This window comes from Scyliorhinus torazame, chromosome 2 (assembly GCF_047496885.1).
Source record: "Scyliorhinus torazame isolate Kashiwa2021f chromosome 2, sScyTor2.1, whole genome shotgun sequence".
Lineage (NCBI taxonomy): Eukaryota > Metazoa > Chordata > Chondrichthyes > Carcharhiniformes > Scyliorhinidae > Scyliorhinus > Scyliorhinus torazame.
Genome location: NC_092708.1, coordinates 19,281,509 through 19,296,379, shown reverse-complemented (window position 1 = coordinate 19,296,379; position 14,871 = coordinate 19,281,509). Strand labels below are relative to the sequence as shown.

Genomic DNA, 14,871 nt, shown 5'->3' with positions numbered 1-14,871 from the left:
ACTTCTCTATCTTTGCGAAAAGATGTTGACTCTATCTTATCGATGCGGTAGCACAGTGGTTAGCAATGTGGCTTCACAGCGCCAGGGTCCCAGGTTTGATTCCTCGCTGGGTTACTGTGCGGAGTCTGCACATCCTCCCAGTGTCTGCGTGGGTTTCCTCCGGGTGCTCCGGTTTCCTCCCACAGTCCAAAGACGTGCAGGGTAGGTGGATTGACCATGATAAATTGACCTTAGTGGCCAAAAAAAAAAGGTTAGATGGGGTTATTGGGTTATGGGGATAGGGTGGAAGGGATTATAGACCTCTTATAAGTTCACCCTTAAGCCTCCTACGCTCCTGGGAAAAAATTCCCAGCCTATCCAGCCTCTCCTTATAACTCAGACCATCAAGCCCCGGCAACATCCTAGTAAATCTCTACTGCACTCTTTCTAGTTTAACAATATCCTTCCTATAATAGGGTGACCAGAACTGAACACAGTATTCCATGTGTGGTCTTACCAATGTCTTGTACAACTTTGAGTAGAAGAATTGGCAAGTTATGTTGCAGATGTATAGAACCTTAGTTAGGCCACACTTGGAGTATATTGTTCAATTCTGGTCGCCACACTACCAGAAGGATGTGGAGGCTTTAGAGAGGGTGCAGAAGAGATTTACCAGAATGTTGCCTGGTATGGAGGGCATTAGCTATGAGGAGCGGTTGAATAAACTCGGTTTGTTCTCACTGGAACGACGGAGGTTGAGGGGCGACCTGATAGAGGTCTACAAAATTATGAGGGGCATAGACAGAGTGGATAGTCAGAGGCTTTTTCCCAGGGCAGAGGGGTCAATTACTAGGGGGCATAGGTTTACGGTGCGAGGGGCAAGGTTTAGAGGAGATGTACGAGGCAAGTTTTTTACGCAGAGGGTAGTGGGTGTCTGGAACTCGCTGCCGGAGGAGGTGGTGGAAGTAGAGACGATAGTGACTTTTAAGGGGCATCTTGACAAATACATGAATAGGATGGGAATAGAGGGTTACGGACCCAGGAAGTGTAGAAGATTGTAGTTTAGTCGGGCAGCATGGTCGGTGGGGCTTGGAGGGCCGAAGGGCCTGTTCCTGTTCTGTACTTTTCTTTGTTCTTTGTTTTTTGTTCTATCCTTTTATCAGGCTTCAAGAGCTCGAAAAGAACGACAACATGGGACGACAAAAATATCACATTCTGCAAGACGTCCCAGCTCCTGTATTCAATGTTCTGACCAATAAAACCAAGCATGCCGAATGCCTTCTTCACCACCCTGTCCACCTGTGACTCCACCTTCAAGGAGCTATGAACGTGTACCCCTAGATCTCTTTGTTCTGTAACTCTCCCCAACTCCCTACCATTACCTGAGTAGGTCCTGCCCCGATTTGATCTACCAAAATGCATCACCTCACATTCATCCAAATTAGCAGCGGTTGCACATAACTGAGTGGCTTGCTGGGCCTTTACAGCGGGCATTTAAAAGTCATCCCCATAGCTATGGACCCGAGGGTCTGGAGTCACGTGTAAGACAAAGGAGGTCAGTGAACCAGGTGGGTTTCCAACCACAAACATCACGAGACTTTCAATTACAGATTCTGATTGAAATTAAATTTCACCGTCTGCCGCCTGGTCTAAACAAATGTGGCAGGAGGATGGGAACCAGATTAGGAGGTTAGAGGTCGGTAAAGAGGCAGCAACTAAAGCCAGTAAGGTACTAGATAATAAACTCAATGTGACTAAGGGGAAGAGTAGACAGGGAAGAGATGATGAACGCAAAGAGACAGGTGGTCTTAATGCGAGAAGTGTAGCAGGTAAGGCAGATGAACTTAGGGCTTGGTTAGTACCTGTGAATATGATGTCATTGGTATTACTGAGACTTGGTTGAGGGAAGGGCGAGACTGGCAACTAAATATCCCAGGGTATAGATGCTTCAGGAGGGATAGAGAGGGAGGTAAAAGGGGTGGAGGAGTTGCATTACTGGTCAGAGATATCACAGCTGTGATTAAGGAGGGCACGATGGAGGATACGAGCACTGAGGCAATATGGGTAGAGCTAAGAAATAGGAAGGGTGCAGTAACATTGTTGGGACTTTACTACAGGCCTCCCAAAAGCGAGCGTGAAGTAGAGGTACAAATATGTAGACAGATTATAGAAAAATGTAAGAGCAATAGGGTGGTCGTGATGGGAGATTTTAACTTCCCCAACATTGAATGGGACTCATGTAGTGTTGGAGGCGTAAATGGAGCAGAATTTGTAAAGAGCATCCAGGAGAGTTTTTTAGAGCAGTATGTAAATAGTCCAACTCGGGAAGGGGCCATACTAGACCTGGTATTGGGGAAGGATCCCAGCCAGGTTGTGGAAGTTTCAGTCGGTGATTACTTTGGGAATAGCAATCACAATTCCGTAAGTTTTAGAATACTCATGGACAAAGACGAGAGTGGTCCTAAAGGAAGAGTGCTAAATTGGGGAAAGGCCAAGTATAACAAAATTCGGCAGGAGCTAGGGAATGTGGATTGGGAGCAGCTGTTTTAGGGTAAATCCACATTTGAAATGTGGGAGTCTTTTAAGGAAAGGTTGATTAGAGTACAGGACAGACATGTCCATGTGAAAATGAGGGATAGAAATGGCAAGATTAGGGAACCATGGATGACGGGTGGAATTATGAGACGAGCTAAGATGAAAAAGGAAGCATACATAAGATCTAGGCAACTTAAAACTGATGAAGCTTTGGAGGAATATCGGGAAAGTAGAACAAATCTCAAACGCGCAATAAACAGGTCTATAAGGGGTCATGAAATATCTTTGGCTAACAGGGTTAAGGAAAATCCCAAAGCCTTTTATTCGTACATAAGGAGCAAGAGGGTAACTAGAGAAAGGATTGGCCTACTCAAAGACAAAAGAGGGAATTTATGCATGGAGTCAAAGGAAATGGGTGAGATTCTTAATGAGTACTTTGCATCGGTATTCACCAAGGAGAGGGACATGACAGATGTTGAGGTTAGGGATGGATGTTTAAATACTCTAGGTCAAGTCGGCAGAAGGAAGGGGGAAGGTTTGGGTATTCTAAAAGGCATTAAGGTGGACAAGTCTCCAGGTTCGGATGGGATCTATCCCAGGTTACTGAGAGAAGCGAGGGACGAAATAGCTGGGGCCTTAACAGATAGCTTTGCAGCATCCTTGAGCACGGGTGAGGTCCCGGAGGACTGGAGAATTGCTAATGTTGTCCCTTTGTTTAAGAAGGGTAGCAGGGATAATCCAGGGAATTATAGACCTGTGAGCTTGACTTCAGTGGTAGGCAAACTGTTGGAGAAGATACTGAGGGATAGGATCTATTCACATTTGGAAGAAAATAGACTTATCAGTGATAGGCAGCATGGTTTTGTGCAGGGAAGGTCATGTCTTACAAACCTAATAGAATGCTTTGAGGAAGTGACAACGTTAATTGATGAGGGAAGGCTGTAGATGTCATATACATGGACTTCAGTAAGGCGTTTGATAAAGTTCCCCATGGCAGGTTGATGGAAAAAGTGAAGTCGCATGGGATTCAGGGTGTACTAGCTAGATGGATAAAGAACTAGCTGGGCAACAGGAGACAGAGTGTAGTGGTGGAAGGGGGTGTCTCAAAATGGAGAAAGGTGACTAGTGGTGTTCCACAGGGATCAGTGCTCGGACCACTGTTGTTTGTGATATACATAAATGATCTGGACGAAGGTATAGGTGGTCTGATTAGCAAGTTTGCAGACAATACTAAGATTGGTGGAGTTGCAGATAGCGAGGGGGACTGTCAGAGAATACAGCAAAATATAGATAGATGGAGAGTTGGGCAGAGAAATGGCAGATGGAGTTCAATCCAGGCAAATGCGAGGTGATGCATTTTGGAAGATCTAATTCAAGAGTGGACTATACGGTCAATGGAGGAGTCCTGGGGAAAATTGATGTACAGAGAGATCTGGGAGTTCAGGTCCATTGTACCCTGAAGATGGCAACGCAGGTCGATAGAGTGGTCAAGAAGGCATACAGCATGCTTGCCTTCATCGGACGGGGTATTGAGTACAAGAGTCGGCAGGTCATGTTACAGTTGTATAGGACTTTGGTTAGGCCACATTTGGAATACTGCGTGCAGTTCTGGTCGCCACATTACCAGAAGGATGTGGATGCTTTAGAGAGGGTGCAGAGGAGGTTCACCAGGATGTTGCCTGGTATGGAGGGTGCTAGCTATGAAGAAAGGTTGAGTAGATTAGGATTGTTTTCGTTGGAAAGATGGAGGTTGTTGGGTGACCTGATTGAGGTCTACAAAATTATGAGAGGTATGGACAGGTTGGATAGCAACAAGCTTTTTCCAAGAGTGCGGGTGTCAATTCCAAGGGGTCATGATTTCAAGGTGAGAGGGGGAAAGTTTAAGGGAGATGTGCGTGGAAAGTTTTTTTACGCAGAGGGTCGTGGGTGCCTGGAACACTTTGCCAGTGGAGGTGGTAGAGGCGGGCACGATAGCATCATTTAAGATGCATCTAGACAGATATATGAACAGGCGGGGAACAGAGGGAAGTAGATCTTTGGAAAATAGGTGACGGGTTTCGATAAAGGATCTGGATCGGCGCAGGCTGGGAGGGCCGAAGGGCCTGTTCCTGTGCTGTAATTTTCTTTGTTCTTTGTCCTCTGGATTGATTACTGGTCCAGTGACTATCCCACTGCCACCCCTGCGGCGGAGAAGGCTCGAGGGGCCGAGTGGCGTATCCTGCTCTGAATTCTAATGATCGTATGTTGACGCTAACTGGTAATGATCACATTGTTATTTTTGTGGGGAGCATGCTCTGCCTAAATCTTACACTTTTTTAATGTTACAACAAGAAGTACAGATTTAAAGAATTACTTCACTGTCTGTACAGCGCTCTGGGACATTCGGAACTTGCGAAAAGCAGGAGGAAAATGCAAATTTAATTTCTTTCCAAGAAGAGTCTTTGCCTGCAAGTCACGAAATCTGAATTATTCCACCCAGCAGTTATTTTAGATACCTGTCTCTGCGATGAAATCAGGGTTTTATTAAAAGCGGATTGCGAATTACTGCTTCTAAATATTGCAACCACACGGTTCTGGGTTACATCACTGTCATCTCGTCAAAGTCCCAGACTTAGTCTGCCTTCCTGCCCCCACTCCGCCCCCCCCCACCCACCCCCCCCCCCCCCCCCCACCCCCTTTACCTCACCCATCCCAACCCCCACCTCCAGGACCCCTCCCATCAGTCCTACCTGGGTCTGGCCGGCCGCCTGTCTTCGGGAGCTGAAGGATTGCCGTTGACACACTGTTGAGCTGCTGGTCGCTGAGGTCTTGGAGATCAATGCCGTATCTGGCCAGCTCCGCGGCTATCCGCTGGGCAGCTGACTCTGTGGGAATGGAACATGCTGGAGTATTGCGGCGCGACTTGTCGAAGGCGACTAACTGGAGGATGGGATACCCGGGGCATTCCTCGTCAAAGCCCAGCCCCACCCCGCCCGTCACCGCCCCAGAGAGCTGAGCACAAAACCTACACTGACACACCCAGTACAGCACCGTCAGGGACTTCGGGCGCCATTCTCCGTCAGCGGGATCATCCGCTTTGCCGGCAATGCACTCACACCCGGGGGGTTTCCCGACAGTATGGGGGTTCCCTCATTGGCCGGCTGGCGGGACGGAGGGTCCCGCTGCCGGCGGGGGCGTGCCGCACCAGAAAACGGGTGCAGCGGGACGGAGAATCCCGCCGGACATCTTTCAGGTGAGATTTCTGCCCATTCACAGGCGGGTGCAAAAGATCACAAGGCCACTATTCCAAATAAGTTCCCCCTTGGTTCAGGGGCTAATATTTTACCCCTCAACCAACAACACCATCTGGTCAACGTCACATTGCTCTCTGTGGGACCTTCCTGTGCAAAAATTGCTGCATTTCCAACATTATAACCGTGACGACATTTCAAACTTTAATAGCCCCCAAGAGATGGGGTGGCGGTGTAACGTTACTGGACTAGTATCCCCAGAGGCTCAGACTAATGCCCCGAGGACATGGGTTCAAATCCCACCGCGGCAGTTGGCGTATTTTAAATTCAATTAGTAGATCTTGAATAAAAATAACGGCGACCATGATTCACTGATTGTCGTAAAGACCCACCTGGTTCACTCATGTCCTTTAGGGAGGGAAATCTGCCGTCCTTACCCGGTCTGGCCTATTTGTTTAAAAAAATTAATTTGCGAGATGTGAGCGTCGCAGGTTAGGCCAGCACGGTAGCATTGTGGATAGCACAATTGCTTCACAGCTCCAGGGTCCCAGGTTCGATTCCGGCTTGGGTCACTGTCTGTGCGGAGTCTGCACGTTCTCCCCGTGTGTGCGTGGGTTTCCTCCGGGTGCTCCGGTTTCCTCCCACAGTCCAAAGATGTGCAGGTTAGATGGATTGGCCATGATAAATTACCCTGAGTGTCCAAAATTGCCCTTAGTGTTGGGTGGGGTTACTGGGTTATAGCGATCAGGTGGATATGTTGAGCTTGGGTAGGGTGCTCTTTCCAAGAGCCGGTGCAGCCTCGATGGGCCGAATGGCCTCCTTCTGCACTGTAAATTCTATGAAATTCTATGATAATCCCTAGTTACCCTTGAGAAAGTGATGGTGAGTTGCCTTCGTGAATCACGGCAGTCCCCGAGATGGAGGTACTGCTGTTAGGGAGGGAATTCCAAGACTTTTACCCAACAACAGTGAAAGACCGGCCGATATATTTCCCGGTCAGGGTGGTGAGTGGCTTAGAGGGGAACCTCCAGGTGGTGGGGTCCCCAGGTAACTGCTGCTCTCGTCCTTCTAGATGGTATTGGTCGTGAGTTTGGAAGGTGCTGCCTAAGGGACCTTGGTGAGTTACTGCAGTGCACCTTGTAGACGGTGCACACGGCTGCCACTGTGCGTCAGTGGTGGAGGGAATGGAGTCCCCAGACTCACAGCAATGCGGTTGCCTCTGAAATGACGCTAGCAACCTACTCAAGGGCAATTCAGGATGGGGCAACCAATGATGGCCTTGCCAGCAACGCCCACTTCCCATAACTGAATAAAGAAAAGAAAATCAACAGCCTTGGAAAATCTAAAAGCTGCAGGGACCTCGTTATCTTTAAAGAGGTGCTAATGGCTGCAGACAATCAAATTCCAAAAATTGTACCGACACCCTTTACTCTGGCCAGAGCTGCAGAGGCGGTCTGTCTGCAAGGACAAAATGGACCCCGACTCCCCTATTAAACGCCTCAAACTTCCAGACTCGGAAAAACACATCCTTTCTTTAAAACCCAGGAGAAGTGGTGGGAGGTGAGTCACATGACCTCCCTCGAGCTGCTAGGACCTGTAATATTGCTGTGTGGAACTATAAGACCATAAGACATAGGAGCGGAAGTAAGGCCATTCGGCCCATCGAGTCCATTCCACCATTCAATCATGGCTGATTTCAACTCCATTTACCCGCTCTCTCTCCATAGCCCTTAATTCCTCGAGAAATCAAGAATTTATCAACTTCTGTCTGAAAGACACTCAACGTCCCGGCCTCCACCGCCCTCTGTGGCAATGAATTCCACAGACCCACCACTCTCTGGCTGAAGAAATTTCTCCTCATCTCTGTTCTAAAGTGACTCCCTTTTATTCTAAGGCTGTGCCCCCGGGTCCTAGTCTCCCCTGCTAATGGAAACAACTTCCCTACATCCACCCTATCTAAGCCCTAACTAGAACCCAGGCTGTCTACCATTTACCACCCAACAGGTGGCAGCAGAGAGAGGTCTGTCCAGGTAAATTGCCTGACCCTCATCTCTACGGTGAACTCCTGCATCGGTGCCTATAAGACTCATTCATCTCTATGTGCCTTCGTCCATCAGGGAAGTCCTGACTTCTGGAGAGGTGGATCACCCTGCAACAATTTCAACCTGCTAACCTCTGACGGAATATGTCATTGGACATTCTAGACTCACGTGAAACCATAACACTTAATCATAGTCTTCCCCTGGACCCCTTTCATTCACTTTCATACTTACTTATCATAGAATCCCTACAGTGCAGAAGGAGGCTATTCGGCCCATTGAGTCTGCACCGACCCTTTGAAAGAGAACTCCACCCAAGCCCACTCCCCCGCCCTATCCCAATGACCCCTTACATCTAACCTACACATCTTTGGACACTAAAGGGTAATTTAGGATGGCCAATCCACTTAAACCTGCACAGCTTTGGGCTGTGGTACAGAGACACGGGGAGAAAGTGCGAACTCCACTGGGCAGGCACCTGAGGACGGAATCGAACCCGGGTCCCTGGTGCTGTAAGGCAGCAGTGCTAACCACTGTGCCGCCGTGCTGCCCCTTATCCCTCTTCTAACGTACGAGGGTGGACATTGCAAAACCCCGTTCCTGCATTTTGTGTGTGGGCAAAATAAACCAACCCTCTTATTTGATGTTATCTCGAGTTTGCTGAGGGGTTATTAACGGAGGATTGGATCACCTCAAACTGAAGGGTTGGAGAAAATATGCCGCCACCTCTAACGGGGGAAATCATACATCAAAAGCACCTTTCTGTCTACGCCGGGGGGGGGGGGGGGGGGGTGGTTACTGAGAGGAGAAATCAGGGCCAGGATTCTCCGGCCCCCCGCCGGGTCAGAGAATCCCCGGGGGGGGGGGGGGGGGGCGAATCCCGCCCCGCCGCCGGCTGCCGTATTCTCCGGCGTAATTTTTCGGGCGGCGGTGGGATTCCCGCCGCACCAGTCGGGGGCTGTTGACAGCGGCCACCCCCCCCCCCCCCCCCCCCCCCCCCGGGCTATTCTCCGGGCCCCGACGGGCCGAGCAGCCATCCAATTTTGGTCAGTCCCGCCGGCGTGAATTACTCACCTCCCGCACGGCGGGACCTGGCAGCTGAGTATGCATGGGTGGTCCTCGGGGGGGAGGGGGGTCCCCCCCCCCACCGTGGCCTGGCTCGCGATCTGGGCCCAGCGATCTGCGGGCAGGCTTGTTCCGTGGGGGCACTTCTTTCTTCTGCGCCAAGCTGGCGCGGAGAAGAGAACCCCCCCACGCATGCATGAAAATAGGCCGGCCGGTCTGCGCATGCGCGAGATCACAGTGACCGGTCCGCACATGCGCGAACTCGCACTGGCCCTCCAGCACCAGCTGGAGTGGCACTAACCCCTCCGGCGTCCACCTAGCCCCCGACAATGTGGAGAATTCCGCACTTTCGGGGGTTGTTGACGCCGGAGTGCTTGGCACCGGTTTTCCCGCCGGCGTGGGGACTTAGTCCCCAGGAGGGAGAATCCCGGCCCAGATTCCCCTCCTGTCCTGTAACACATGTGCACAACCCAATTAGCCCACCTGCTTCCACATCACCTGAATAACATATCCTTCCAATCATTCTCCCTCAATGTATTCATCCAGCTTCCTCCTCAAATATTCACCTCAATTACCCTGCGCTCTTTAGATCAAGGTGGTTCAGGTGAATAATGTAGATGCATTTAGGGGAAGCTGGATAAATAATAATAATCTTTACTGTTGTCACAAGTAGGCTTACATTAACACTGCAATGAAGTTCCTGTGAAAAGCCCCTAGTCGCCACATTCCGGCGCCTGTTCGGGTACACGGAGGGAGAATTCAGAATGTCCAATCCACCTAACAAGCACGTCTTTCGGGACTTGTGGGAAGAAACCGGAGCACCCGGAGGAAACCCACGCAGACACGGGGAGAACGTGCAGACTCCGCACAGACAATGACCCAAGCCGGGAATCGAACCCGGGACCCTGGCGCTGTGAAACAACAGTGCTAGCCACTGTGCTACCAGGCAAGGAATAGAGGGTTATTCAATTTCCCTTAAACTGAGTGGCTCGCTCGGCCATTTCAGGTGGCAGTGTTTGGAAACTAAAGGTAGTTTGAAGTGATCAATATTTGTATTGGTAAACATTAAAGGTAAGTGTGTTTAATTTAATGTTTCTGTGCCTATTGGAGAAAGATGTTTGTTTGTGTGGGGGTTGGTTTCAGTTCCAACTGCAATTCGATTGTGCTTAGAGAGGGCTACGGCGTGAAGGGGAAATAAACCAGCAGTGGTTGCTTAGCAACTGCAGCCTGGTATAGTAGGGAGGCTTTTGAGTTTCAGTTTTGCTAATTTAATTGCAATTGTGGGGATAGGGAGTGAGAGAGAGGCAGCTCTCACTGCGTGGATCAGGCACCATGGTGGGTTTTGAGCTGGTGTCCCCCAGACCATTTGCCTGGGCCCCTGGATTACTAGCCCAGTGACATTACCACTACACCATTGTCTCTCCACTGAGGCAGAGGGACAGGAGGAGTCTCAAGTGGAACATCAAATGCAATTGGGCCGAAGGGCCTGTTTCTGTGCAATCCTATACCGGGGCACTGCGCAACTGCAGTCCGTCCCCACGGAATTGCTCTCACTTTCCTCATTCCTGGTACTTGTGTCCTATTTGAAATCACTGCTTCCTACACCACTCCCAGGGGAACACAATGACCCTGCAATCAGTTTGTCCCTATTGCAACCCGCACGGATAACACCAGAGCTCATCGCCTTTCCGGCTTCGCTTCTTAAATGGGGGCCCGAGCCCCTGCAAGCCCCCCTCAGCCGAGGCTGAGGAGTGTCTGCACCAGATTGGAAAAGCTGAACTGTCATCACTCACAGCTGGGTTTCCGCTCCGCATCGAACCAATCGGACGTCACTGCTGATGTCAGCACTGCGACAGATTTCCCAGGCATATTGTCACACCAGCCCACTCACAGTTCTGATGCACAGGTCTGCTCACTGCTCCCCAATTACCCACTCGCAGCCGACATCGAACACCATGGCCTGGGATGAATCATTCCAACCACACGGTACCAACGGAGGCCATTCAGCCTACTCACCCTATGGCAGCTCCTTTGTAATAGCTTTTGAATGAGTCCTCATTCCCCACAGCCTTGCAAATTACATCTCTTTCAAGCTTACATTTTGATTACCTTTTACCTTCCGATTGAATCTGCCTCCCCTCGCCCCCTCAGGCAGCAGGTTCCGCATCACAACAGCTCGCCCAGTGAGAATAAACCCTCAAGGTTTAAAAAGAATTCAGGTTCTCCTGCCAATTTACTTCAATCTGCGCCCTCTAGTTTCTGACCCTGCTGCCACTTGAAACCCCTCATAATACTGAACGCCCGCTTCTATTGAATGTCCCCTTCACAGCTCCAGGGTCCCGGGTTCGATTCCCGGCTTGGGTCACTGTCTGTGCGGAGTCTGCACGTTCTCCCCGTGTCTGCGTGGGTTTCCTCCGGGTGCTCCGGTTTCCTCCCACAGTCCAAAGATGTGTAGGTTGGGTGGATTGGCCATGATAAATTGCCCTTAAGTGCCCAAAAAAGGTTAGGTGGGGTTACTGGGTTACGGGGATAGGGTGGAGGTGCGGGCTTAAGTCAGGTGCTCTTTCCAGGGGCTGGTGCAGGCCGGATGGGCCGAATGGCCTCCGTCTGCACTGTAAATTCTATGATTAACCTTCCCTGGTCTGGGGAGGACAATCCTAGCTTCTCTAGTCTCTCCACATTAACTGAAGACCCTCATCCTTGGGGAGGATCCTGGGAAATCCCCTCCGCGTCCTCTCCAAGGGCGGGATTTTCCACCCAACCCGGATGTGCGTTTCGCCGCGGCAGAGGCGTGCCGCGATTGGCCGGCAGCGGGGTATTCCGGTCCCGTCGTTGTCAACAGGGTTCCCGGAAGACCCCCACCGGCGCGAACGGATGGAAGATTCCGACCCAAGGCCCTTGACGTCCTTCCTGAAGTGTGGAACCTCGAACCAAACACAATATTCCAGTTGGGGCCGAACTAGGGTTTTATAAAGGATTGACCTAATTTCCTTCCTTTCATACCCTGAACCTCCCTTTGCAAAGTTAAGAATTCCTCTTTCCTTCACAGCTTCAAACATTTCTTGACGCATTCCCTCAGGACTTCGTTTCGAAACCTGCTGGCGGTCAGTCACTGTCGCCTCATCAGCAGGTTGAAGCTGCCACTCTAGAATCTGAGACTCTAGAACCTGAGCACGTATAGGCCCCCAGTGCAGTACCGAGAGCGTGCTGCAGTGTCGGAGGTGCTGTCTTTACCCAACGCTTGAAACCGAGGCCCCGCCGGGCCTCCCACTATGTAAAGGAGGTGAGGAGATATGCCCAGTGCCCCGACCAATGTTTATTCCTCAACCAAAGCCTAAAGCAAACACATTACCTGGTCATTATCATATGGCAGCTGGCGGGGGAGCGTGCGAAAATTGGCCGCTACAATTCCTACGTTCTATAAAGCACTTAATTAGCTGTAAAGCACGATGGGATGTCCTCAGATTGTGAAAGATCTTTCTTTTTAAAAATAGGACAATTCAGTTTTATGCTGTCTCTCCTCAATCTTCCTGCTGAAATGCATCATTTCACACAGCTCTGCATTAAATCCCACCTGCCACGTGCCTGCCCATTGCAGCAGAGTACAAACTCCTCAAACCTGTTACTATCGTCCTTAACCCATTGCGTCTCGGTCGTGCTGAATGCTCTGAGTATCACATACAGACCAACTGAGAGCAGGAGTAGGCGCTTGATCCCTCGAGCCATTCAATGCGATCATCATTTAAAAAATTTCACTTCATTTTGCAGATCATGACTGTGCCAGCATTTATTGCCAGTCCCTAATGGTCCTCCATTGCAGTCACATGGAGGCCAGACCGGGTAAAGGCGGCAGATTTCCTTCTCTTAAAGTGGGCAGCACGGGAGCATGGTGGTTAGCACAATTGCTTCACAGCTCCAGGGTCCCTGGTTCGATTCCCGGCTTGGGTCACTGTCTGTGCGGAGTCTGCACGTCCTCCCCGTGTCTGCGTGGGTTTCCTCCGGGTGCTCCGGTTTCCTCCCACAGTCCAAAGATGTGCAGGTTAGGTGGATTGGCCGTGATAAATTGCCCCTTAGTGTTGGGTGGGGTTACTGGGTTATGGGGATAGGGTGGAGGGGTGGGCTTGGGTAGGGTGCTCTTTCCAAGAGCCGGTGCAGACTCGATGGGCCGAATGGCCTCCTTCTGCACTGTAAATTCTATGATTCTATGAACCAGGTGGGTTTTTGCGACAATCGATACCGGCCACCTGTTTTAATTGCAGATTTTTACTGATTTATCTGCCATAACAGGGTTTGAGACCCGATCGCCCAGATCTTGCTCTGGATCTCTGGATTATTGCTATGCCGCTGCCTCCCCACTGCCCCGTTCCCGCCTTCTCCCAATGGCCTTTCACCCCCTTGTTAATCAAGAATCTATCGAGCTCCGCTTTAAAGATATTGAAAGATTCTGCTTGCACTGCCTTTTGAGGAAGGTCGTCCAGAGACTCGTGACGGAGAGAAACAAATTCTCCTAATCTCCGTCTTAAATGGGCGACCCCTTATTTTTAAACCCCGCCCCCTAGTTCTGAGATTCTCCGACAAGGGGAAACATCCTTTCCACAACAACCCTGTCAAAACCCCTCACGTTTCAATCAAGTCGCCTCTTACTCTTCCAAAATCCAGTCTACAAATCTGTTCCCGTCCAATCTCTTCTCGTTAAGACAACCCACCCATTCTAGGTATTAATCTAGTAAACCTTCTCTGAACTGCTTCCAACTCATTTGCATCCCGATGCTCCCTGGGTACCCATAATGTCCCATTTTTCTCCTTGAACATTAATTCAATGCTTCAACTTTCATCAGCCACCTCTTGCAGTTGCCTCTGGTACCCATCCCCTTACTCACACCAGGCCCCATTCACCCCCGGTGCTCACTGACCCACACTGGCTCCCGTCGAGTAACGCCGCCATTTTTAAATTGGATCGCTGAAAAAGAGTCATGTTGCTGACGTTTTCCATCTCGCACTCATCTGGGCAAAAACAGGAATGCCAAATTTCAAACAATCGCAACAACTGATGTACAATGTCATTTAAATTGTAGCGATTGTTTGAAATTTGGTATTCTTGTGTTTGTCCTGATGAGTGTGAGATGATAAGCTTCAACAACATATCTTTCTGTTCAGTAATATTCAAGTTCTGTCCGACCAAATCATTTTAAATTTTCATCCACATGTTCAAATCTGCATGTTCTCCCCGTGTCTGCGTGGGTTTCCTCCGGATGCTCCGGTTTCCTCCCACAAGTCCCGAAAGACGTGCTTGTTAGGTGAATTGGACATTCTGAATTCTCCCTCCGTGTACCCGAACAGGCGCCGGAGTGAGGCGGCTGGGGAATTTTCACAGTAACTTCATTGCAGTGTTAATGTAAGCCTACTTGTGACAATAATAAAGATTATTTTTAAAAAAGGGGGTGCTGTGGTTAGCACTGCTGCCTCACGGCGCTGAGGACCCGAGTTTGATCCCGGCTCTGGGTCACTGTCCGTGTGGAGTTTGCACATTCTCCCCATATCTGCGTGGGCTTCGCCCCCCACAATCCAAAGATGTGCAGGGTAGGTGGACTGGCCACGCTAAATTGCCCCTTAATTGAAAAAAATAATTGGGTACTCTAAATTTATATATTTTTTAAATCCGCATGTTCCCATACCAGCCTCCCCGAACAGGCGCCGGAATGTGGCGACTAGGGGCTTTTCACAGTAACTTCATTTGAAGCCTACTTGTGACAATAAGTGATTTTTATTTTTTTCATTTTCATTCATTCAAATCACACTATGACCACCTCCCTCCCCACCTCGATAACCTCTCCTGATCCCACAACCCTCTGACACCTCTGTACTCCTCCAATTCTGTCCTCTCGCGTAACCCCCATTTCAATCGCTCCAACATTGGCGACCATGCCTTCAGCTGGCTGGGCCTCAAACTCCCTCCCCAAATCTCTCTGTCTCTCTCTCCCCCTTTTAAAGACACTCCTTAACACTGAAGGTTTTTGGACACC

The 14,871-nt window shown here is 50.0% G+C and overlaps 1 protein-coding gene across 1 annotated transcript in view; it reads right to left on the bottom strand.

The window, feature by feature from the left end:
- Nucleotides 1-13,724: 13,724 nt before the first annotated feature.
- Nucleotides 13,725-14,871, bottom strand: part of slco5a1b (solute carrier organic anion transporter family member 5A1b) — a 91,945-nt gene continuing 90,798 nt past the window's right edge. The window contains exon 7 of the mRNA XM_072468167.1: nucleotides 13,725-13,852. Coding sequence (XP_072324268.1) covers nucleotides 13,725-13,852 — 128 coding nt within the window. The remainder of the gene's footprint in view (nucleotides 13,853-14,871) is intronic.